Below are 26,981 nucleotides of genomic sequence, written 5' to 3' on the forward strand. Positions count from 1 at the left end.
GCTCATTATACAAATGTTGAGGAATATGCATAAAAGGAATCACGACGAGTGTTGTACTATGGAAAATCTCTGCTGTGCAAGTTAGAGTTGCCAATTAACCTACTATCCCTCCCACACTGCAACACGTCTAATGAGTAATGCAGCTTCAAGTACGAAACCCTCCAGGTTTGCTTTTACATCACATCTCGTACATCGTTTGATCCCCAGCTAAGACCAGATGGTGGAGGATTTTTTTATACGTCAAAGCGATTCGTGTCGTGATGAAGAAGCCCTGCAGAATGCAGATAGGCAGCACTCATATGAATGTTATGGAGTTAGCAGGAGTGGCTCAGTGAAGATGTTGCTTTATCTCATGCTGCACCATGCAGATGCTCTGTCTGCGCCGATGAAGATTCACTCAGCTCCGACAGCCATCCAGCTGTGTCCATTCATCCTTCCATCAATCCCAACAATGTTTGTCCATCCATCCATCTATCATCCACCCATCCAGCCATTCATCATTCCATCCATCCCATCAATGTTTCTCCATCCATCCATCCATCAATCCCAACAATGTTTGTCCGTCCATCCATCCATTTATCCATCCATCAATCAATTGTTGTCCATCCATCATTGTCCATCCATCCATCGTTGTCCGTCCGTCCATCCATCCATTTATCCATCAATGTTTGTCCATCCATACATCCATCCATCCATCTTTCCATCCATCCATCTATCCATCCATCCATCCAACCATCTTTCCATCCATCCATCCACCCATCCATCCATCCACCCATCCATCCATCCATCCATCCTCCATCCATCCATCTAAGGTTTAAAAAATAATAATTAAAAAAAATTATTATTGCAAACCAAAGACTTTTTTAAAGGTAAAACAGATTATGGAAATGTTTCCAAAAAGGAAACCTTGGTTTTGTGTGAGGGAAGGACATGTAACTTAGAAGTCCTGCAGGCAGCAAACAGATCATCTTGTCCTGCTCTTTTCACTTTTTTTTTGTTTCCTTCAGATTAACAGGCAGATGAACACTTTGTTGAAATTTTATACAAAATGTCAATATTTAAAACCTTGGGAATAGCATCAGGTTTTATTTCCATCGCATCCTTGTCTCTGCATTAAAATACTGTTTCACTTTATTTGGAATATCCCCTTTAAATTAAAAATCTTTGAAGCGTTGCTGTTTAATTAGTTCACAGATGTTTACAGTAAGTTAAAACCAAGAACAAAAAAAAAAGATAAAATGCTGAATCTGCACTTCGTAAATGATGCAGCTCAGATACAAAACAGCACAGGATCTGGTCTCACATTGCAACATAAGCATTACATTGATGGCTGCAGACCCTTTACAAACACGCCATGCTGCCCCTAGAGCTCATTTGCATAAAAATAGTTTGTAGTATAAGCTTTTCTGCTGCTGCAATGCAGAGTTTTCCATTTTATGAATCCCCAGCATCCAATTTCGTGTTTCCTTTCCGAAATAAATTACATTTGCAGAGGTGCTTGGGTGATGTGTGCCTGTATTTTCACATGAATAAGGAAAAAGAAAACAGTTTTCTTTTTCCCACTGAACCTTGTTGGCCTGCTGCCCTCCATTAAGAGAAATTTATGTCAACTATGTTAGCAGCATTTACTTCCTGGAGCTTGTGAATTAGCAGATATTTTATCGTTCATAACTCCTGGTGGGTTCATTGGTATGGATGCTGCAGCGCACAGCGTTCCCTCCACATCTGCATATTTCTGGCTCCACGGTTCTTGGATTGTTTTGCGTCTCTGCAGTGAAAGCGAGCGTTTTGTCGTGTCTCCCGGCTTCTCCGCTCCTCCGTCAGTCACGCCTGGCAGTTTAAGGATGAAGTGATTTAAGATAACCACAGAAACGCGGCTTGTTGTTGTTTTGATCATATCATTTAGCTGATGTCTGTCTCCCACACAGACGCCCACGCTGCTGATCAGTGTGATTATTTTCAATAAGAAGGAGGATTTTATTTCTGCTTCCAGGGGCAGTGACATATTGGTGAATGGGTGGATTACTGAACATTCTCGTATCTGCAGATGCTGATGAGCACAATGGGCTTGTTATTGACTGCCAGAAGAAGAAATCAGGGTGATTTAGCAGTGTGTTTGACTTAAGGATGCAGAGCCGAACAGTTCTTTTTGTTACTGTGAGTCTGAAAGACAAAGTGCTGAGCCACTCAGTTTAGTAGCTGTCAGACAGGCAGACTGTTATCTGGCCAGTGGTGTCAGCTCTCCTGAGGAAAAGACTGTCAGAGAGGAGGAGAAGGTCAGGGCTGAAGTATTGAGGTTTCACAACCGAGCGAGTGCCTCGGAGCAGCAGCAAACACTGAACAATGTTTTTAAATCTGAGTGTGTGTAAGAGAACGGAATCATCTGAAACAACAGACAGAGGGCTTTGGAGGTGAAAAAGCCTTTTTATTTTCACTTCAGAGGACGTTCCCACTTTTTGGTTTCTACATTGTAAGAACTGTGGTACGGTAAATAACCAATGCCTTCAAATAAGTAGCAAAGCGCCGTCTAGTGACTGGAAGAGCTGCAGAGATCTACAGCTCAGATGAGAGTATTGGTAACTGGGTTTCCCCCAGAAAACTAGCTAAACTCATTGATTGAGCCGCTACAGCACAGTCTACCACAATATTCTTATGTTAAAAAGTGTTAAATGATGACTGGAAATGTTAAAGTACAGCTAAATATTATTGACAATAGTAAGGCTACATTTATACCAACCCTGCTTAGTTCACTCTAGTTAGATTGTGGAGAAAGTTCGGTTCGTTTGTAAAGGTGTGAACGCATGACCAAACTCCAAAAAAGCAAACTCTGGTCTGCCTACAAACCTCGGTCTCTGTTCAGTTGAAGGAAACTCAAATGCATAATTTGAACGCCAAGAAGATAAGAAACCATTCCAAAAGCGGGAAAAGGACTACACTGCAAGGCATTCTGGGTAAATACAACCAAAACAAACATGTGAGTCTGTCACTAGTGGGATAGACTCACACAATAAAAATGGCTCATGGTCTTCAGCCAAAGAAAAAAGGAGAAACCCTACATCTGCTAAAATTTGATGCTACTCCATTTTTGTTTACATTTTGTGAAGAAGTTACGCTCTGTGTCTTCTTCTGAGGTTTTTGTGTCGTTTCCTTCTGTAGTTCTTGGTATAGCACCACCACAGGCGAGGAGGGGAACAGGTTTTTCAAAGAGCCCTGAAAAAGAAATTTTAATTTTAAATTGAATAAATTTAAATACATTTATTCAATGCATTTATTTAATTTATTAAATAATTAATAAATTATTAATTTATTAAATAATTAATAAATTATTAATTTATTAAATAATTAATAAATTATTAATTTATTAAATAATTAATAAATTATTAATTTATTAAATAATTAATAAATTAATTAATAATTTATTAAATTAACAATTTAATAAATTATTAATTTATTAATAGTAATGGACTGCCTTTAATTTATTAAAGGCAGTCCACATGCCTCTCTCTATCAGTCCAGATGTATCTATCATGTATCTCTATCCAGACTGATAGAGAGAGGCAGTACAGAGTCCTGGTGATTAAAAAGACCCCAGAGTTTCTTTTTGTTCATGTACAGACCATAATATGTCGCCATTATGCTTTCAGCTTTACCAGAGATACTCTTTAAAGGGGGATCATTATGTGAAACCCTCTTTTTTGAGCTTTATGTCATGTTGTAATGATATTCCCTCATCAAACACATACCTGGAGAGTTGCTTTGATTCTTTCATGCTTGTTTGAGAAATCCTTTAATCTCCCTTTCAGTCATGCAGGGATGCTTTAGCACCTGCTAAACTTAACAGATTTTTAAAACTATACATCGTTCTTTTGTTTAATTTGAATCTTATGAGACCTGCAGTGTTTTATAATAATGTAGTTTAATTGGCTTTTTGTCTATTATCCCAGTAAGGAGGAGACTTGGACCCTCGCAGGTCAAACTGGATTTAAATTTGTCCAGATTAGTTAAACGCACTTGGATGTTTTCTGCTTGAAGAAATCTTATTGGCCCCAGAGAGAAAACAGCCATTTCTGGGTCTCATTATTGTTTACCATGATGAGCTCTGAGCCGATAAATAAGCCGGCCAACGTTCATACGGAGAAGCTCAGAAATCTGTGTTTGTGGGGCTTACAGGTTCCCAAATGCATGACTTCATGTTCTCTGCTGTTTGCTGGGTGATGGATGACGCTCATCAGTATTCAGGGCTTCCCAATCTGTCACGGACTCTGTGGACACTTTGTTATTCAGTGAGAAAATGTGGGAAAAGCTCATGAATAAGGCCAGATCTTCCTCCTTATCTGTAAGGGTAGCCTGCTTTTCAGGTCGAATTAAATGGACTTGACTTCTTCTCTCCAAATATTGTTTCAAATCTTCTTCTGGACTCCTTAATGCAGTCGAACTTACCATTTGTCACCTCAGCAAAAAGATAAACTTGACATTGTGCCAGCCGACGAAATGTCAAGAGGCTGAGTGATGGATGTCCAGGCGGAAATTTGAATGTACAGAAAAAATATTCCCCATCAATCAAATGTCACTGCAACTCTGTTTGGCTGCTGAATAACTTCTTGTTTTACTGGCAGAATTTTTTTTTATTTCTGTAAGAAAAATAATATTTTTTCAGTCATTTTTCAAAACTGAGAACATTTTTTTTGTTTTCTTACTAAAAAGTAAAAAAAACCCTGCAAAAGTTCACACAAACCACTTAAATTTTAATGTAACTTAAATATCCCAAATCAAGTAGTGTGCAAGTGCAAGCAGTATTTACCCTCTTCCATTTTTCCTTTTTGTCAGATCATCTAAAAGTTTTATTACTACATAAGCACAACTTGAGTTTATAAATGATGAGTTGACTTATCAATGGCAGCAAATCGTGTTGTGTAACTATGGTTTTAGCTGGAGATGCAGGTTGTAAATGCCACGGAGGACGCGTTATTCTCCTCAACATCACATGAACAGCTCAAAGAACCTGTTTTTGTTTGAGTCGCAAGGCTTAATATTCAGGGACGCTCTTGATACAGCATCGCCAGGGTCGGTGTTGAGGTTGGTTGGCTGCAGAGGCCAGCAGGTATTCAACATTTACCTCCATTTTCCTCTGAGCTGTCTGTGTTTGTGCTCCACTGGTCACACCGTCAGGGCCATCAGCTCCTAAATGCCAAAAGAAAAAAACATCTCTGTGCTTTTTAACTCCACTGCCCCCTCTCTCTCTCTCTCTCTCTCTGAGTTTCCTCGTCAAGGCTTACCCCATGTTATCTCCTCAGGGATTACAGCTCTCCTGGCTGGAGAGCCAACCTCTTATTTTTCCTCTTTAGGTCACTGTAATTCACCTGCTTTTCACAATAAGAGCTCCCCACCGCCTGCTTTAACAAGTATCTGTCAGGTCAATAGCTCCAGGGATAGAAACTATAAAAAGGAGCATTGAGGACCACATAGTTGAGTGAAAATAATCTTCAACCTAGTATTTTGACAGTTTATTGTCAGTTTAACCATAAGGAAATATGTGGTTACACATTCTGGAAACTGGAGACTTTAGGTTTAACCATTTTGTAGGAATCTGCATTCTGCAAATATTTTCCTTCAACTATTGCTGCAGGGACTTTTTTTTCTCCATGTCTGAGCCAAATGACAGAGAACACTTCTCTTCAGCTCTATCAACATTTGTACATGTGGCACCAGTTTGGAGTGATGTTTTATGGTAAAATGAAACGTTTCCAAATGGACTTGGAGAGTTTGAGTGTGGTGACAACATTTTGACAGATGCATTACTATAGTGCAGTTAAACCCACATACACTGCAAAAACACAAAATCTTACTGTGTATTTTTGATCTGGTTTCCAGTGTAAGTATGTTATTAGTTTTGAAATAAGACAAAACTAACTTACAAGATCTAAGAGTTTGCTTAAAGTGAAAATTCCTTAATACTGGTGAAGTACTAATTCAACTGGCAGATTATTTTAGCTAGATTTTGTGTTTTTGCAGGGTAGATTAAAAGGTGAGGCTTGCATCTGCTTTAACTTAACGCCACAAAGTTGTCCTCGACTTAACAGAACCTCCTAATGAAAAGTACTCACCTGTATTCAGCTCCCTGAATTGTAAGTTTTTTTAATAACACTTGCCTAAGAAGCGATCATTCCCAGCTCAGGAGAAAAACTTGTGTGTTTAAAGGCAAACCTAAGGATCTTATTCTGGATTTTCCAATCCAAACAGAGCATTTGATTTCCTACTTTGTGACCAGCAATTTCTGTGTTGCTGGTCACAAACACTGATTTCAAGCATCTACAGTCAGTTCAGGACAATGGTGCACAGATTTTTCCGATCTGTACATTTTGACTGATGTAAGTCATGACTGGTGATCTAATTAAATAAATCAAACGGAAAACTATGGAGTTTTGACTGGAAATGTGGAAGTCCTGCTCTGTTTTACAACATAAACCCTTAAGTAAATTGTGCTGCTTTGATATCATGTTAATTTTGGTCCTTTCAAATCTGAGTGCACATATTTGATGCTTTGAGGCTTAAGGAAATCTGGAAACAACTTCTGGCTGTTGTAAAGTCTTAAAACAGTTTCTTAAGCTGGTGTGATATTATGCTTTAGTTTTCCAAATTATCAGGCAGCAGGGATTATCAAAAAGATGTCTTAATGCTTGTAAGTGCCTTGATGTTGACAGAGTTATCAAACCCTGAAGCTTTGTTGTCAGAGTTGTGAACCCAAATCGCTCTGCAGGGTGAATCATGGTAATTAGCTGTTGTATCAGCAGTGGGAGGCATTGTTCTTTTGAACGTAGCTTAAGGTTAGCAACGAGAGAGCAAAAACAAATATTCATGGTGCTGAAGGTCGCCTTTCACACACTCTATCTTTGATCCAATTAAACATGAAAACAGACAAAGTATGATCCAACAGAACAGATCTTTTCTGCTGACAAAATCTAGAAAAATGTTTAAACGACTCAATGAAACATGTTCTGTGGCAGTAAGTGAAACAAGATGGCGAAAATAAGTTTGGCAATTTTTTTTATTTTTAAAATGTGCAGCATCTAATTTAATTATAAACTGTTATAATTTACATCAGTGTCATTCTCCATATTTTTAAATCTAGCCTTTATTTTTACTGTTTTTTATCATTTAATGATGCATTTTCTCCTTTGAAAAGAAAACAGTGAATGCAATAATTCATTATCAAAACAAATACAAGAGTGAAGGAATAACATGCTTATATTTTAAGTTTTATATTCAGAAAGATTTAATGAGTCAATGTTTATTGCATTTGTTAGCAAAGTGATTTTTGTATTTAGCCATTTCTGTATTTCAACATTTACTTCCAACTTTGGCAGTCCTGGTTTTCCATATATTCCTTTATGTTTTTATAACTGGACTCTCCTGAAAATCCTCTCTCTTTTCCCCCTTTATGTTCTCTTATCTTCAGGGAGTAAAGCTTGAGAAACAGACTAAACCTAAACCAATTTGAATAAAACTATTTTCATTTAAAAAGCTGATGGTTTGGAGATAAACGTGTCTGACTTCTCAGCACCAGTGAGCTCCCATCATGCTGCGTTTAACAACTTAACTGTCTTTCTCCTCGGCTGGGAGAAAGACCGTAATCCATCTCCAGCTGTGTCACATTTTGCGACGTCTCCACTTTCATGACTTTGAACAATGGGACTGTTTATATTCCTGCTAAGAGAAACAACAGGGATTGTTTTCACTTAGCTGGCATTAACCAAAACTCAGTTTCTGGGTTGTTGAAAAGGGCTTCTGGAAGCTGAAAATGTCATTGATTTCTGACTTGGATGGAAATGTTGATGCATTTGAACTCACCTTTGGGTGTAGGGAGTTTTGCTATTCAGGGGAAGCTCTGGGGAAGTTCAGGCATTTGATAAGGATGCCTGTCTTAGACATTTCCCATTAAGAGGAAGCCTGAGGAGGCTGACCCAGGAGTGCTGGAGAGATTTTAACTCATGGCTGGCTTCAGTATGTCAAACAGGAGCACAGATTTCCTCAATTTTTGGTGGTTGGCGGTCAACTGATCTTATCCAACTCTGGAAAAGTCTGAAAATCAGACACTTTCCCCTGATTTTTTGCCACCAAGTCACATCTGCATATACGGTTCACGATAGTCACCTCATTGTTGCTAACTAAGCAAGTTTGTTGCTGTTTTTAGCTACTTTTTTTATTCAAAAATGCATGTAGTGACTTTTTTCTGTGCTATTGGGGACTTTGGCAACAACACCTGACCGTGTTAATTATTCAGAAGATTGGTATTGACCGAAATCAGAATCGGCAGGTCAGGGTTTTTAAAAATTGGCCGGAAAAATGCAATCAAAGCGCCCTCAGAATACCAAAGAATCCCTCTTTATCAGATTATCAGATGGAGGTTTGAATGGCAGGGATGCATATTACAGTGCTGATTCAACCAGTGCAGTGATGTTAGATCTAGGGATGCAAGCAGTTAAATTACTTAAGATTAACTATGAATCTATGGTTTATTATATTGAAATTAGTCCCAATCTGGCCAGGATTACAGTGAAATGGGATGCAAACAATTAATTGATGATTAATGGTTTATTAGATTAACTTATGTCAGTTCAGTTAACTAATAACCTTTGCTTAGACCTTATTGTAGTGTTGTAGTCTGGCCTCCATCCAGCAGAGGATGACACTGGTTATCTTTAAGCAGAGCCAGCTAATACAGAAATAATAATGGTGGGGCAATAACAGAACAGGAAAGAGAAACGGTCCAAACAAAGTCCGGTGTGGGATGCAGAATGCACTTTATGCAGTTCTGTTTTGAAATATAAACACTCAGCTAACACTTTAAGTTTCCTCTTGATAGCGCTCATTTGGCTAAGCTCAGACTTTTAAGAAGATCTCCACTTATCAATTAATCGCTACTCGATTTATAAGATCAGTCAACTTTAGATTAACTCATTCGTCGCTAACTTTAATCCGTTGTTGGAACGTTGGTTTATGTTTACACCTGAAGTAACACAGGCAGCTCTGTTGTTTCCTCCAGGAAAGAACTTGTATTGATATTTAAAGAACAATTTTTAAAAAAAACTTTCTAGTTAGAAGGTATTTTGAAGTGTTGATGTCTGGAAAAAAGTTTTTCATGATTTCTACTCTTCAACTTCAAGCATGATTTAACCAGTTTGAAAATTCCTCTGCAAAACTCCTTGTTTAATGAACAAAGGAACTATCTTTTGACAACACCTGTATGGAATCCGTGAAAACTTTAAACAAGCTTTCTGTATAAGGATTACATCAGAAACACCTGCAGTTATTTTTGTAACAGTCTCTGCTTCATCCTTCTTGTTTTGCAGAGGTGTGTGACAGCGCTCTGGTTTCCAATCTACCGCCGTCATCCTTCAGGAGCTCCTCCCAGCTGTCCAGCAGCCATGCACCGGGTTTCGCCAAGCTCAACCGGAGAGACGGTGAGCACCAGCAGTCGCTTGATGATGCATGTCTGCCTGTGTTTGTCTGGTGTGTGTTTCTAAGTGGGCTGAAAGCTGAAAGCACTGTAATTGCTTTGAGTACTAGAGCCTGACGCATTGTTGTGTTTCTGAGAGGAAATGTGTGGAAGTGGAGAACATGTAACTAATAGAGACAACACTGTGGAGGTATTAGAACCGATCTGTCGGTCTGCTCTTTCTAAATGGAAACCTGTCATGAAGTTTGGGTTTGTGGTTGGACCAAAATGTAGACTGGAGCTGTTAATGAACATCATGAGAGTTTATTAAAACCAACAAAAAACTCACATAAAAATCCCAGCAGAGATCAGTGGCAGGTCGTAATGGCCAGTGGAGAACTTTATGAAAACCAGTTTCTCCACAACACTGGATAAATATTAATATTGTGCACAAGGGATTTGTTTCAGAAAAGCTTTTACTAAGCCTATCGCAGCAAGCAATAAATCAATTAATTGCATGATAAATTAAAATGTGCTCAATCATTTGTACTTCCATAATTGTTTTCTTGAGTTTCTATCTCTTTCTACCAAACACTGTATAACAAAATTTTCAGTCTGGTGCTCTATAATTCATTTATTTTGTTGTTTTGGTTGTTTTGTTCATTTATTGTGGATATGTAGTGAATATTACAGTGTTAAATATTTATTAATATTTAAAGTTTTTTGATCTTTTAGAATTGCATCATTAAACCTAATATACGTGAAAATGGCCTCAAAGAGTTAGGGTTGATTGGGAATAATGTCAAAGAAAGCATGTGGATATATTGGCACATTATTTGTCGCAGACTAGTACGCAGGACCCTAAATTTTGGTTTTAATAAATAGTCTTTTTTAGTGATATTATACAGAGTTTTCATGTGGACGAAAACCCAAAACACATAAACATGTATTGGTTTCTCAGATATCCGGCTATGTGTGAAAGAGCAGGTTGGTGCAAATGAAGAAATAATTAACAGTTGGGATGGTGAGGTGAAAAAATAAGCAAACAAGAGAATAAAAGGGGAAAGACACCCTGAAATAAATACAATTCTAACAAAATAAATCGTTAAATATGTCAAGATATAAAACAACAGAGAAATGATCAAAAGATAAAAATAACACCAGAGGATCATAAGAAAACCTCTCCAATTAATCATAATCAAGGAGATTCTTCTTGAGTTTATAAAAGTTGAAAGGTGACTTTTAAAATAACATGAAAGAAAACCCAACACTGTATTACTGCTGTCTGTACTGAAGGCTTATATACGGAGGATAAATGTGGATAGTATTTGCCCGTCCAGCATGAAATCCCGACTGGGAGCGGGAATGCGGCTTTGACAAAATAAAGATTGTTGTGTCACTGCTTCATCCTGACATCAAAATCCAGAGCCAGCTGGGAAGGAAAGACAGGTTTATCCTGGATCGGAACCATTCCCACCGCATGGGACACAGAAACCTGGTGAACACGAAGAAGACTGACACCATTTCAAGCTTTTTTAAAAGTCTGGCCTCTAAGTGGCAGAAAGCATCAACCTGATATCTTTGAACCATTTAACTTTGAATACTTTTTCATTTCACTGAGCCTTAAATAACATTCAATTTCAGTTTAAATCTCCGGTGCTTCTGTTAGCAGTACATTAAATGAGGTCACAGCAGTCCTTCCTGTACTTTCTTAGCCTGAAAACCTCATTTTTATAGTTGCCCTTTCTTGACACTTGCTGCTTTAAAGCCTTCTTCTATAATGAAGCTGACATTTTCTCTTCTTTGATTAACCAAGACTGGTCAAAAATGCTCTATATCTGAAAAGATTCATACATCCACTGACTGGGTCGCTAAAGTTCAGTTCAATTCAATTCAGTTCAGCTTTAATTGACAGCAAATGTCATCTCAAGCACAATAGATGTACAATTACATTACAGTTTAGATCCATTCAACCAATTCCAATAAGATCTGATCGAAGGCCACGGATTGGATTGCTCTTTGCCAGCCACATGGAGCTGACATCATCAATGGCGTCTGTCTGTCTGTCCATCTGTATATATGTCTGTCTATAGATCTGTGTATTTATCTATCTTTACATTTTTAGATTATTTAAGGGTTTATTTTTACCCACTTAATTTTTATTTCAATTACATTTTCTCAGTCATTTTACAGAAAATACAAAGTTCTTCAAAATTTTAAGAATTACAACAAACAGCAGAGTATAAAACAGTAATCTTTAGAGGTTGTTCTTACCCAAATCAGGTAATACCTGGAACATTCACATGTTTTCAATTCACATGGAAAACATGTGAATTGTACCTGAAATGTGTCTGTAAGCTGTAAAATCCGACAGACGGAGAATCTCCAGGACGTCTAGCTGGATCTGAATCTGGCTCTTCTGATTTGAAGTCAGCAGATAAAGAAGTTACTGATGCAGGATCCCAGGGAGCAAACCCTGCTGTTTGTTGAGGAAGCTGATGAATAGATGGATTTCTCTCTTCTTATTTCCATTTCCTCCTCCTGCTGCTGCTGCTGTTTCTGTCAAAGCTCAGATTTCACCAGTTGTTCTCTGAGGAATGCCCTCTGAGTTCACTAAGGCTACAAACATGAGAAGAGTTTTGTTATCAGTGTTAGTGCGGGTGTTGAAATCCTTGAAAATGCTTGAGTTTCAATCAGGTGTTTTCAAGGTTTGGAAAGTGCTTGATGTCTACATAAAGTCCCTGAAAGTTCTTGATCTTCAAACAGTTTTGTAATAAAGTGCAAACTAATGCTTGAATAATGTTTTGTTCTTGGATCACACAAGGCGTGTTTGTTAGACATTTCAAGACATATTGTTATATTTTAGTTTATTCTGTCTCTTATATGTAGAATACAGTTATATACCTGTTATTAATAACAGTAATAAATGTTATCACATAATAGTGAATTAAAGCTGTTTTCTTAATTCATTTATATTGCTTTTAACTCCAAAGTGTGCACTGTAAAAAAAAATAAAGACAACCACAGCTACTGGTATTTTACCGTAAATTAGAGACATTGTTTTCTTTTCAGTTTTTTACAGTGTGGTGCTGGAAAAGTTTGAAAACTTACTTTGAAAATGCTTGAAAAGTGTTTGAATTTACTGTGAGAAAAGTGTACAAACTCTGTGTTATGTAATCCACGCTTGATACCTGAACATGATATCTCTAAATGATTTTCCCTTTTAAACCAAACTGCTTTGGACCCGTAAAACATGATCGCACAGCTTTACCTCACCTCCTGTTTTTATTTTTTTATTTTTATCCCCCTAATTCGCCTCTCCTTCTCCTTTTGTTGGGCCCAAAGTGTATGTGTCAATCTTCTGCTCCTTCTACGCTAAGTTTCATTTTCTTTAGCAGGAACTAATTTAGCCGGCGCCGTCCTCTTGCCAAATGTTAATAGCACTCTTCATGTTTAAACATTTTCTTTCTTCTGTAGGCAAAGCTGACAGTTATCAGTGACTCTGCTACAATTATGCCGAAATATGACTTGAAAAGAATTGCTGCGCCAGAGTAATCTTTTTTCCCTCAGAGATTTGAAGGCTGAATTAAAGTTTAATTGAAGCCTGTGTATTGGGGCTGTGTAAGAACAGCCGACGAATCGGTTGTTGACGTTCATATTCAGTTATCCTTTCTGACCTCCACGACGGCTCATTGTGCAGCATGATTAACATTTCATATCTGTAAAACATATCTGCATCTATTTCACATGTTTACAATAACAAGAAGCAGAATAAATAGTTTCAGTTCATCTAATGTTTGCAGTTTATCATAGTTACTGAATTGATAGCTGTTTAATTCAAAATAAAATAAATGCTGTCATTAATGTATACAAAATAAAACACCATTATGAAATTAATTAAGAAATAAACCACAAAATAAATAAATAAAACTATGACAAAATAACCTCAACGTTAAAAAAATATTTAGTAAAATATTTATTTAGTTTTGTGTCATGGGGACTTTTTGTTATTTGGTGGAGTAATTATGGATGGATGGATGACAGATGGATGGACGGATGGATGGATGGATGGATGAACGGACGGACGGATGATGGATGGATGGATGGATGGATGGATGGATGGATGGATGGATGGATGGATGGATGGATGATGAAATGATGGATGGACGGACGGATGGATGGATGGGTGGATGGATGGATGGATGGATGGATGGAGGGATGGATGGATGATGAAACGATGGATGGATGGATGGATGGATGGATGGATGGATGGATGGATGGATGGATGGATGATGAAACAATGGATGGATGGATGGATGGATGGATGGATGGATGGATGGATGGATGATGAAACAATGGATGGATGGATGGATGGATGGATGGATGGATGGACGAACGGACGGACGGACGGACGATGGATGGATGGATGGATGGATGAACGGACGGACGGATGATGGATGGATGGATGGATGGATGGATGGATGGATGGATGATGAAATGATGGATGGACGGACGGATGGATGGACGGGTGGATGGATGGATGGATGGAGGGATGGATGGATGATGAAACGATGGATGGATGGATGGATGGATGGATGGATGGATGGATGGATGGATGGATGGATGATGAAACAATGGATGGATGGATGGATGATGAAACAATGGATGGATGGATGGATGGATGGATGGATGGATGGATGATGAAACAATGGATGGATGGATGGATGGATGGATGGATGGATGATGAAACGATGGATGGATGGATGGATGGATGGATGGATGGATGGATGGATGGATGGATGGATGGATGGATGATGAAACAATGGATGGATGGATGGATGGATGGATGGATGGATGGATGATGAAACAATGGATGGATGGATGGATGGATGGATGGATGGATGGATGGATGGATGGATGATGAAACAATGGATGGATGGATGGATGGATGGATGGACTTTCCAAATTTCACGTATCACCAGCTCTCTTGACGTTGCCATAGCAACATTGTAGCTCAATGCTCTACACTACAATAATGCAGAATGTAGTTTTAAATCCTAAAACCAGTTTAAAGATTAACATTCTTCTCACAGGCTGTCAGTGAAACATCCTGAAGAAAAAAATCGGTCTGAACCGGTTTGATACTCTTAATACTGAATTATCCGGTGAATTGAAACGATTGAGTTTGAGGTGGCAGGATTTTTCAGGCTGCAGTTCGGCCCTCAGAGTAGTGATGTCACAGTCCTGACCTCCATTAATCTTCACTTTCAGCTGTGGGTGGTTGCATCTGCCACCTTGACAGACACATGGGAGAAAGGAGCCAAAGATATCTCTCTGATTTAAAGCGACAGCCGTGACTTGAAGTGTTCAGACCGTCCACCGGAGGTTCACCTCCATTAGATTAGTCGCAGTTATTCTGACGTAGAGGACATAGAGTCTCTATACGCCTCTCATTCCCCAAGTTGTTTTTCTTTAATCTCCTTCTCCTTTCCTCTACAGTCTAATCGCCATGTGGAAAGGTCAGAGTGTCTGCCCTTTTCTTCTCTGCTGCCACCGAACACGTCTTTTAGTCAAGTGGTTATTAGCGCTGGCCTTTAGCTCTTTAGAGATCGGCTACCTGACCGACGCTGATTCATTTTCACTGCTTTTTGTTCTCTGCCTGTCACACAGCGATCACAGCTACGTCTCACTGGCAGAAACATCAGTAGTTCAACCTGTTGCTGCCTTCAGCTTTACATGACACACAAGCTGAGAGTCCCTGCATCAGCAAACACATCAGCAAATACAGATTTAGTAACAGATAAACAAAAACAACCAGTATACGTTACTCACTGTGTCCTGTCTGTTAAAGACCTGTTATGCTTTCTTGAACAGCTAGGTTAACAGTGCAAAACATGTTAATTATGATTTTTTTTGCACAAAATTATTCTTAGATATACAGTTTTACTCTGGTCAGTTACTGTATGTCTGTTTTGAGGTGTTTCAGGGTGTCTTGTCCCTTTAAATCCCAATAAACTGCTCCTGGCCACACCCCCCTTAACTCAACAGTTACACTAACTGCACAAACAGATGGTAAATGGACTGAACTTATATAGCACTTTATCCAATCATTTTGACCACTCAAAGAACTTTACACTGGAGTCACATTCACCCATTCGCACCACATTTATACACCAGTACACAGATTGGTAGGCAATTTGAGGTTAAGTGCCTTGCCCAGGGGCACGTCAACACATGGCAGGAGGAAGCTGGAATTGAACCTACAACCTTCCGATCGCAAGACGACTACTCTACCCACAGAGCCACAGAGCTACAACTTTACAGCTTTGAAAAGCATTAGTAGAGACTTTTGCACAACCGGCAAGTGGTTTCTGGATGGCAAGTCAGCAACAAAGCACTTGTCTTTTCCAGCAGCCATTGTACAGCACAGACAGCAGTAAAACCAGCTGACCAAACGTGTTGGAGTTCAGTTTGGGTTTCTAGGTAATGGGTGGAACTTCACTGGGTTGCTAGGTAACAGGCAGTGCCTGCTGACTGGTGGTGTTACATTTGGAAGGTTTTTGAAATGGCTCATTTTCCAGACACACAAAAACAATAACTTATTGCCAAATAAAGAGCTGGGTGGAGTTTTTTTAAGCATTTGTGCTGTTTTTAGATGCAGTAGAGACCCAAATGGAAATACAAATGTAAATTATGATAGATAATAGATCACCTTTAAAAAGAAAAAAATTATGTCTATGGTTTCTATCTCTGGAAGTTTCCCCTTCCAGAGATAGAAACCAGATACAATATAGATCTTCAGTGTACAACCAAAGAGGTAATATTGTTATTCTAAGACAAAATATATTTTCACAATATATTTCTTTTTTCATTAGGTTTGCAAGTCAGGCTTCCTTACAATGAGCGCTTTCTCTTCAGACAGATGAGTTTAAAGATTCAGTACTGGGGGTGTGGCGGGACACACCTTATTTATCGAGATCGTGCAGATCATAAAAATCTATTTAAAATATATAATCTTTGGCTGTTTAGAGCTTAGGATGTTTCTTATGAGTGATATATCAAAAACAAACTTGAAAACCACTTGAGATGATGTATTAAATGATCTAAAAACAGGTTGTCACTAAAACAGGTTCATAGCCAGCAGATTGCCTCCAGTCCTCAGAAGAGTTAAAGATAATTTCAGGCGCAGCAGTTGGTTTGTGGCCATCTGGGTACATAAATGTGGACTCATGTTGGTCTATGTTGGTCTAGATATTCCTACCAAGTTGCCAAATATTGTTTAAATACAAATAAAAGAAAATATATACATATAGTTTTTCATCCATTTTATCACTTTTTTAGGGATTTTTTTTTTTTATCATGTTCTTTCAGGTAAAGAGCAGCAGGTTGTGAGAGAACTGGCTCCAAGGTGCAAAAAGCAAAAGAAGTCCCTCTGAGTGTGTTTGTGCTCTGTACAGCTTTCTGCCGCTCGTTTTATGAGCCTGCGTGTGTGTCCGTGTCCGTGTGTGTGTGTGTGTGGGCTCAGTGGGTTTCTGGTCTGCAGAATCCGTCCATCTGGTGTTTAAGCTCTGTGTGTCGTCGTTTTGGCCCGAATAAATATTTTCCACGCACGCGCACACATTTTGCATTTAGATTTATTTATTTCCAACAGGTTTTTAAAAACAAGAAAACAAGTAATCATTAGGATAAGAGAAAACGTGAATACATAAACCAAGAACAAAATAATTAGCTTTTCCGTTTGAAAAAGACAATGAAGCTAAGAAGTGAACACTTATTTAATCCTATTTCAATTTAATAAGATATATCACTCAGTAATTATCAGAAACTTGTAATTAAAACCATGCTATGGTATTGATATGCCTGTGTAATATACTATCCTAAAGAACAAACAAATAAATGAGATTACATAAACATAATTATTGCAAACTAACTCTAAATCTACTGACCCATGATAATAATAATTATAATTATAATTATAATTATAGCAGTTATAAATAACAACTCCTTGCCAAAGTGCACCCTGTAAATTTTCATAATGTGTGTTATATGACAACAAATACAATAGCAATAATAAAATGACAGAAAAAAACTAATGATAATAATGTTAATAAAGCAGCAATAATAATCTTCTAATAAATAATAATAACAAATGACAACAAACCAACAGTTTTTATTTTTTACATTTTACTGTCCTGCAGCAAACACGCTCAGCTAACTTGAACTGAACCAGCCTGCATCCTGTTTTATTCATGCTTATCTGGTTTTATTGCTGCTTTTTCAGCAGCTTGCTGGGAGAATTTTTTTTTCAAAACTCCTGCAAATCTGTTTCTCACGTCTCAATAATTCACACTCTTATCTCGGTTTGTATTTGTGTGGGAAAACTTCTCATCCTGGGAAATCCAGCATGGAAGCAGTCAGCATGAATCGCAGCACAGCTTCTTTATTGATGACATTCAACATGAGGAAGGATACTCACGTTAGGAGGTACTGTAAAACTAATCAATGCTCCTCATTGATTTTCATGAGAAATTAAATCACCTAGCTGCTGCAAGCTGTGAGGTTTTCAGGTCACTGTCAGTTCGTTGGTGAAATTGATCTGCATCAGTACCTTTAACTTGATGCTTCTTGTACATTTCAACTCAGTTTATAAGTTAACAAAATGTTTTGCTTAGCTATTAATCTTCATACAACCTGATTGTTCTTGTTCACTCCTTCCAGACTGAAGAGGATTGGAAACAAATTTATCTAAAAAAATACTTTTTAAAAAATTATTAGACAAGGGAGGGAAAATTCAGACATCTGTGCTGCTTTAAAATGTTAATTACTTTTATATGGTACTGAATGAAGAACTAATTTATTATTTGAGTTCACAAAACAGCAAAACAAAAGATTTCTTGACACTCAGCAAGAAAAATACGTTGACATACGTTCTTAAAAATTACATTTTTCATGTAGATGTTTATACAAATGGCTTAAGTTATACATTGTTTTGTTTCTTTTAATTTTTAAAATTGGTTTTGATTAATAGTTCTCCAAGCTTTCTCTGAGAAGAGAATTAGAACCACTGAAAAAAAAATTATCAGTGGGTTAAAACTTTTGTTTCTTGTAAAAAATATAAACAAGGGAACAAGTCAACAGTTAGTGATATGCTAATAATCACATCAGCATGAAAGAAACTATGTTCAATAAAACTAAAGATATTTACCTTTCTGTTGTGTTTTACTTTCTTTTGCTTTGCTGCTTGTAATTAGTAAGGAAATGGGCAGAAATAAAATGGGGAAGAGAGAAAAGATCACAAGGTTGGGAGTCAAACCAATGGATGGATAACTAGGAATATGCTAACCAGCATGTTAGCATGACATCAGCAGATTTAATCAAATAAAACAAGAACCTAAAATAGTATGACTTTCTTTCATCTCTCATAAAATGTCACACCAGTACTGTGGGGTTTTTTAATATGGTCTTTGTTTTATTTTAGTTGTGGTGTCCTGCTAACTTGCTAACTAGTCACATAATTAGCCTGTTAGCATAACTGCAGCAATCAAAAGGAACAAATTCCAGTTGGTGTTGTCTTTTAAAGCGCTACTTATTACTTGTTACAGACATTTAACAAATTTTTATCACTGACCTTTTTATCAATTTTCATTGTTTTGGTCGCAATGTAGGAGTTTGAACTTAGCTGAGAGGCTGAGTTTCATGATTTATTATTTTATTATTTTTTACGCAAACATATTTTGTGTTAACTAAGGGTATGCTAACTAGTATGTTAGCATGACACCAGAAGTTTTACTCAAATGAAAAAAAAATCTAAAAACATATTTTCTTTCAACTTTTGTACAATGTTATACTGTTTTTTCCTCCTGCTAACATGCTAACTAGTCACATACTTAGCGTGTTAGCATACCTGCAGTGACCAAAATGGAACAAATTCCAGTTGGTGTTGTGGTTTTAAAGCACAACTTATTGGTTGTTGTAGACACAAAATTAATTTTAAGGTCTTCGCTGAAGTTTTTATCGATTTTCATCGTTCTGGTTGTAGGGTAGGAGTTTGAATTTAGCTGAGAGGTTGAGCCAGATGATTTATTATTTTAGTTTTTACACGAACATATTTCATGTCCTCCTGCGCAGATAAACCTAATAAATCACACGTCTCTTGCTATTTTCTCCCCCTCTCTGCAGGCGCTGGAGGCTGGTCTCCTCTTAGTTCGGACAGGTATCAGTGGCTGGAGGTCGACTTGGGTGAGCGAACCAAGATCACAGCTGTCGCCACTCAGGGCCGCTACGGCAGCTCTGATTGGCTGACGTCTTACCAACTGATGTTCAGCGACACGGGACACAACTGGAAGCAGTACAGACAGGAGGACAGCATAGGGGTTGGTTTATTTTTTATTAATTAAAAACTATGAATGTAATCATCAGACATGATTTTATTTTCATAGGTTTGCATTCGTATAGACTCCATTTCCTTTCTGGCATGTGCTGTGCTATGCATGAAGATAAACTCAGTCATCAGGAGTTTATCTTTTCATTTGCAATGTGTCAGCGGGTGTTGGAGCTCTGCTGACAAAACATTTGGCTGAACACCACAAACTCAGACGCAGTCAAGTGGGACAATTTGTTCCTTTTTTACGTCTTGCTTGTTGCTCTCTGTCATTTTTGTCGAGGGCTTAGCCGCGTCTTAAGTTCAAGAGACGATTTTGCCAAAGTATCAGATCACAGCTTCACATTTTCCCTTTTGATTTTGTGAAGACAGAATGAAGAGAAACAGACTCAGAGGTAAACAGATAAGACATGAACTGAAAAAAGATGATGCTCCATACGCAGTTAATAGACAAGCTGTTACATATACGAGTATAGCTATTTATCATCAACATGCTTATTAAAACCAGGGCTGCACAGTGGAGCAGTTGGTAGCAGTGTTGCCTTGCAACAAGAAGGTTGTACGTTCAAATCCCAGCCTAGGGTCTGTGCATGGACTTTTTGTGTTGTTCCTCTTGTGAAAAAGCACAACTGTTTAGTTAATAGTTTGGTCTCTAAATTGATGTGAATATGTGTGTTGTTGTGTGTTGCCATGCACTGATCTGGCAACCTGTCCAGTGTGCATCTTGCTTTTTAAACTATTTTAAAATATCTAATACATGGCTAAATGATATTGTAGTCCCTTGACTGTGACGTCCTTTTCCTGTTTCTGTAACAAGTGGAGTCCCGCAAGGGTCAATTCTTGGTCTTGCACTTTTATTGTCCTAGTTGGATCTTGCACTTCACAAGCATAATCTTTCAATTCCTGGTGCCTAAATCTATCCTCCTGTCAAAAAGTATTTACATGAGAAATCACTCTTATCCATCACATAACAATAGTCTCCCACCTGTTGCCAACTTGGTGACTTTATTGCTATATTTAGTGACTTTTCAGACAAGAAAAAGTTTTGTGTCGGCCAAAATCTGAATCAGCAGGTTAGGCTGTTTTAAAAATTATTGATCTACCAGAAACCTGCAATCAGTGCATCTCTACACCACAGTCTGAAAGGCCTTTGCTATGCTGTGGTATTTAAAGGCATTAATGTCTAAAAGCTTTCTTAAAGTCAAAGAACAGTGAAGGAGACGTACTTTAAAGCTTTATGACTTTCCCTCTTTTCTTTGTGGTGAACTTGGCCATTTGGAAATGTTCAGAAATTATCTTTTGGAGTCACTTTTGAATGTTCAAATTATTTTGGCATTCAGATAATCTCAATGGTCAAAACTAGTTCCTTTAAAAATAACTATTTAATCCAGACTTGATGACTGTAATAGTTAAGCCAGCCCATGTTTTTGTGACATCTTCGCTTATTTGCACTGGTTGTTATCATTATAGAATGGATCTTTTAGATCTTATTAGTTGGTTTTAAGTCAAAACGTGTATTAGCAGCGTTGTATCCCTTTGGCCTTTTAATTTCTTAAAAGGTCAGTCCAGTGACAGGATGCTGCTGATGTACAAAGAGCTTATTAAAGCTTTTCCAATAGCAATTCAAATTCTTTTTCTGTTCCTCAAGTTCAGGTTGCGCTCCGTACTAATCCTTACTAAGCTTAATTACATGCAAATGTTCCTATTGTTATATGGACGTGATTTGAGGACCCAAATGCAGACACAGAGAGAAGTTCATATGCACAATAAATCAAGTGGAATGGCTCGGTGGAAACTACCCAGGCATGCATAAACAAACAGGAATCATCATCCTCCAGGGTATTCTGAGTTTTGGAGCTGTTCTTGCACATCTTTACATCTGTAATTGGTATTATTCCTTAGAATAATATCAGTTATTCTAATTATTAATCGAGTGATCTGATGAAATATCAGTCCTGCAGATTTTTCATTTCATTGTTTAATCGTTTTTTATATAGTATTAGAAATACATTAAAAGATGCAAATAAACAAATAATTCAGTTCCTTTTTTAAATAGGAAATTTTTTTGCATAAAAATAAACAATATCTTAAAAAAATCTTAACCAGTTAATGATTATTAAATAATTTGATGATTACTTCAGTAATCGATTCATCGCAATTAATCTGACTAATCGTTTCAGTGCTAATATTTTTGGATTGCTAATTGGATAGCTAAAGGTGTTTAATAGAAGATTTCTTTTACAGACTTTGCACCAGGTGAACATAAAGCTCTTCCACTTAAGGAGTTCTGGGTAGAACAGATTTACAAACAGGGTTTTTTATTTTAGATGTAATATATAAAAATATTTTGTACAGTTTTGGCTTAATTACTGCTCTGTATGTAGTTCTTTCAGTAAATGGCCTTTTTTGAGTTTGTGTACTCCAGTTAACAATTAATGATCATTTAAATAACTGATTAATCACAATTAATCCGATTAATCGTTTCCGTCCTGTCACAGGCTGTGAAGTTTCTGCCTTCTTTGTGTTTTGTGGGTGTCTGTCATGCTTGTCCTCTGCTGTAGCGTAGCTGCAGTTTATCGTCCAGGAATACCAACGAGCTTTGATGTCGTAGCAAAACACAGCGGTGCCTCCATCAGCCCAGTGAGCCCGCCTCAGATTTGTTGAGTTCTGCGTCTCGTTTTCTGCAGAAACTCCAAATAATGCAACAAACTTACATTTTTAACCCCCCCCCCCACTCTGAGCATGAACATTTACCCAGGTTGAAGCCACATTTGTCACGCTGCTGCACGGAGGAGTTTTCTGATTAGAAGCCCAGCCAAGGCAATTTCCCGTGTGGAGGGAATCCGGCTAATCTCAGCGCTGGGGATCCAGCTTTAAACATGTTGATCTGGCACTATACATATATTCTGCAGCAGCCCAGCCGCATTTCAAAGTGTCTCTGAACTTCTCTGAAGGAGTCAGCTTAGGGAGTCTGTCAGAGGGGGAAAAATCATTTCAGAGCCGCTGGATCAAGCACAACACATTACCTACTGGGCTTCAGATCTCAGAATAGTGGGATGTGGACCAGAGGAGGCAATATGTTGTTTTCCTCTCTGTGTTAGAGGATGTCTTCCTCCCTCCTCTTCCTGCCTTGGAAGCCTGTTGGTGTTTGGAAATGCTGCAATCCATCTTTCCTTTATTGTTGCTCCTCTTTATCTGTTTGTTTCTTTCCTCCTGGAGGGCTCAGGATGTGAGAGCGGAGTCCTGATTGTTTTACTTCTCCCCTCTTTCTCAAATTTCCTTCATCACTTCCTTTGAAAATTGAATTTCTCAACAGTTCATTTCCATCTATTTTCTTAACATGTGATGTTCTGTTTTAGTTTATTTTGTGACATCTTTTCAGCAATCCGTTTCTGCAACCTGCTGGTTGGCTCATGTCCAGTCACCATCTGCACTGCAAAAACACAAATATTTTGGTCCAGTTTCTAGTGCAAATATCATAGTACACTTAAAATAAGATAAGACTAACTTAAAGTAACTTTTCAGCACAGTATAGAAGGTTGTTTTAAGTCAATAATTCCTTAATATTGTAGAAAAAATCTGGTTCCTTTGGCAGATTGTTTCACTTACAGCCTTTTTATCAATATTAAGGAATTATTTAAACAAGTACTTTTCTGATTAATTATTTGTAAGTCAGTTTTATCTTATTTCCAGTGTAGGGCTGCACAGTGGCTCAGTTGGTAGAGCTGTTGCCTTGCAGTAAGAAGGTTCTGGGTTCAATTCCTGGCCCTGGTCTTTCTGCATGGAGCATGTTCTCCCTTTGCATGTGTGGATTTTCTCTGGGTACTCTGGTTTCTTCCCACAGTCCAAAAACATGACTGTCAGGTTAACTGGTCTGTCTAAATTGTCCCTAGCTGTGCATGGTTGTTTGTCTCTGTGTTGCCCTGCAACAGACTGACAACCTGTCCAGGGTGAACCTGCCTCTCACCTGGAACATTAGCTGGAGAGGCACCAGCAGCCCTCCTGACCCCACCAGGGATAAGGGTGTAAAGAAAATGGACAGTTTTATCTTATTTCCAGTGTATTTCACTAAATCTAGATAAAAATACTTGTTTTTGCATTGCGAAAGTAACTAATCTCTGAATCAGCTCTAATTGGGTCTCTATGGTGCTAACTTTATGTGACATGTTTGTATAAATTAGTTTTAGATATTTGCACTAAAAATTAAAACTTTTTTTGCAACGTGACTTAAAAAAAAGACTTAATGGTTTCAAGCATTAAAAAAAGAAATCTGATGCTTTTCTTTTATGAAAATGTAAGAAAGTAACAAGTATATGTTTTTTTCTTGTACATAAAATGTAGTCTTTATATAAATAGCTGCAACCTCATGAAAACTAATATTTTTATTAATTTACTCATCGATTCACAGCTGCAGAGCAAATTAGAGATAATTTGTTGTTTCAGTTGTTTTCTAAGAACACATAAAGCGAATCAGGAGGACTATTTATGTGAAAGAGTGAATCAGAACGAGGAAGAAGGGGAATGTTGGATGTGAACGACATGAAGAAAAGGGTAGCAAACATTTTTTACTGCTTCAAACATCACTTTTACTCTCAAGTTTAAAGTACTAAAAATTTGTTTTAAGTTTAAAAAAGATGAGAAATATAACTTTTTAAAAGAAAATTTAAATTGAGATTTTAGTAAACATTATGCCTACTTTCAGTCCCAAATTTGAAATATAAAAAAACTTTAATGAAATATATATTTCATGTTATTACTGTTCTTGACCAGCTACTGCATATAATGTTAGCTAAAATGTATTTCATTGTACATGTACAACATGTCAGATTCTGTTCTGATTCCGTTCTGTTCTGGAAAGGATTGTCATCTTTTTGTTGTAGTTTAAAGTGATCAATCAGTTTTGAAACTTTTTGTCTATTTCTTGGCGGCGTTTCTTTCTGTTCCTCCTCATTTCCCTCCATAAAGGCTAATAGCAATTAGCAATGCCAGAAGTGAGAGCATTGTCCAACACAAATAATCATCTGACCCGAACACAGTACGCTATATAGTAAAGCATAAATTTAACGAAGCATCGAGGCAGATAATTTGCTTTGAGGAATGTTAAATTATTTAATGAGTCATTTCAGCCTATATTTATATAATGTCAGTGGACAACAAATAATGTCTCGAAGCATTTTACACTCATGCAATTTACAAAAATATGCAGCCAATTCAATCAGATCATATTTATTCCAATTATAAAACAATGCAGTTTCTGTCTAAGGAACCATTTTATCCACTGAAATCTGTATCAACTTTGTGTATTAAGGCTTGTGAAAGTCCATTTATCTGGTCATATACATATATATTGAAACAAACTAACCTACTTGATGTTGCACCAAGGTTACAGTTATGACATTGCACTCGTTGATATTTTCTGTCAGTCGGTATATTGTGCAAGAGTTGATTAAACACAAGAAAGTGGAGAAATAAAACATTTCACCTTTAAAAAAGTGGCGTTTCAGTCCCACTTTCCAAACTTTCTAAATCACAGTCGACGTAAAACGATAAATTAGTTTGATTTGTTTGGGTCAAATTAATTTCTTTGGTAATTTAAAAAACAGTCGATTGAGTCTCAAACTGATTTGAAGTAACTAAAAACTAATTTGCTATCGCAGTAAAATTCTCTTCATTATCAGACGAATCAACTCTGCTGTCATTATTATGAGGGGAATAAATGAGTTAATTATGTATTTAGGCTTGTATTCAGCAGTGGGGGAGATAGTTAACCTGCATGTCAACCTCAAGGGAGGCGAGCAATTAGGACAGATTGCCAGATGGAGGAAACTGAATGAGCAAAGAAAGGGACAGAAAGCAATCCGTCAGACATTCAGCTCGTCATTTCACAGATCAGTTTCTAACTTGTGCTCATAATTCTTTTGAAATATTTACAAGCATTATGTTAGTAGTTAAGCAATGTGAAAAGTGAAATATTATGCATTGTTGAATATGTTAGGTCAATAGATTTTTACACAACATTTTCAGTAAATTTTTTGCACAAAATCATTCTTAGATACTAAGATTTTACGCTGATCAGTTCTGACTACTTTGAGCTGATTTAGGGCGTCTTGTCACTTTAAATTCAAATAAGCTGCTGCTGGCCATGCCCCCACAAATCAACGTTTACATTCATTCATGAAAATAATTGCAAACAGAAGGACAATTATATAACCATGCAAATTTGAAAAGCAGAAGTAGAGGCTCCTTCACAACCAACAAACATGCAACAAGTGGTTTCTGCAACAAAACACATGAATTTTCCAGCAGCCGTTATGCAGCAGTAAAACCAACTGACCAATCTTGCTGAAGCTCAGCAAGATTGGTCAGAACTCCGCTGAGGTTGCTAGGCAACGGGTAGTGCCCTCAGTTGTGACTTAACAGTCAATAGGTTTTTGAAATGACTCACTTTCCAGACACCCAAAAACATGAACTTATTGCCAAAAAAACTCCCCAGCTTTTTTAAGTGTTTGTGCTGTTTTTAGAATCAATAGAAACCCAAATGGAAGTACAAAAACATCCCAAATGTAAATTTTGCACAATAACTTATTTAATGATGTAGTTTTTATTATAGAAATATTTAATGTGTCTGTACATGTGTGTGTGTTTCCAGTCTTTTCCAGGTAACTCTAACGCAGACAGTGTGGTTCAGTACAAGCTGCAGCAGCCTGCAGTCGCTCGCTTCCTGCGCCTCATTCCTCTGGACTGGAATCCCGCTGGGCGGATCGGACTGCGCCTGGAGGCCTACGGATGTCCGTACAGTGAGTCTCAAACCATCTCGACTTCAGCTACTACAATATTCAGCAACTCAGTGATCAGAATTGGGATCTGTTTTTGGTCAATCTATTCCTATTGACAGCAACTTTCTGCAAGAAACGGTTCACTGCATACTCGTGCAAATAAATGTATTTAAAACATGGGACATATCAAGTTTTATTGTTATTCTTATGCATGTTAAATGAGTATTTCTGAAGGTTTTCACCGTTTTGTACAAAATATATGAGTCAAACAGGAGCAGTTTACCCCCCTAAGGTTCGATTTGAACAGAAGTATGAGGTAAACCAGCTTTTATGACACTACAACCCAACGCTGAACATGAAGTTACTTCACTGAGCCTTTAATCCTGCT

The 26,981-nt window shown here is 37.6% G+C and overlaps 1 protein-coding gene across 1 annotated transcript in view; it reads left to right on the plus strand.

Moving 5' to 3' along the window:
* Positions 1–26,981, plus strand: part of LOC106929533 (contactin-associated protein-like 4) — a 99,943-nt gene that overhangs the window by 19,488 nt on the left and 53,474 nt on the right. Inside the window, exons 2-4 of the mRNA XM_015006550.2 lie at positions 9,351–9,461; positions 19,616–19,809; positions 26,467–26,614. Coding sequence (XP_014862036.2) covers positions 9,351–9,461; positions 19,616–19,809; positions 26,467–26,614 — 453 coding nt within the window. The remainder of the gene's footprint in view (positions 1–9,350; positions 9,462–19,615; positions 19,810–26,466; positions 26,615–26,981) is intronic.

The sequence above is a fragment of the Poecilia mexicana genome, unplaced genomic scaffold (assembly GCF_051168715.1).
Source record: "Poecilia mexicana isolate PSO_F unplaced genomic scaffold, ASM5116871v1 scaffold_17, whole genome shotgun sequence".
Taxonomy (NCBI): Eukaryota; Metazoa; Chordata; class Actinopteri; order Cyprinodontiformes; family Poeciliidae; genus Poecilia; species Poecilia mexicana.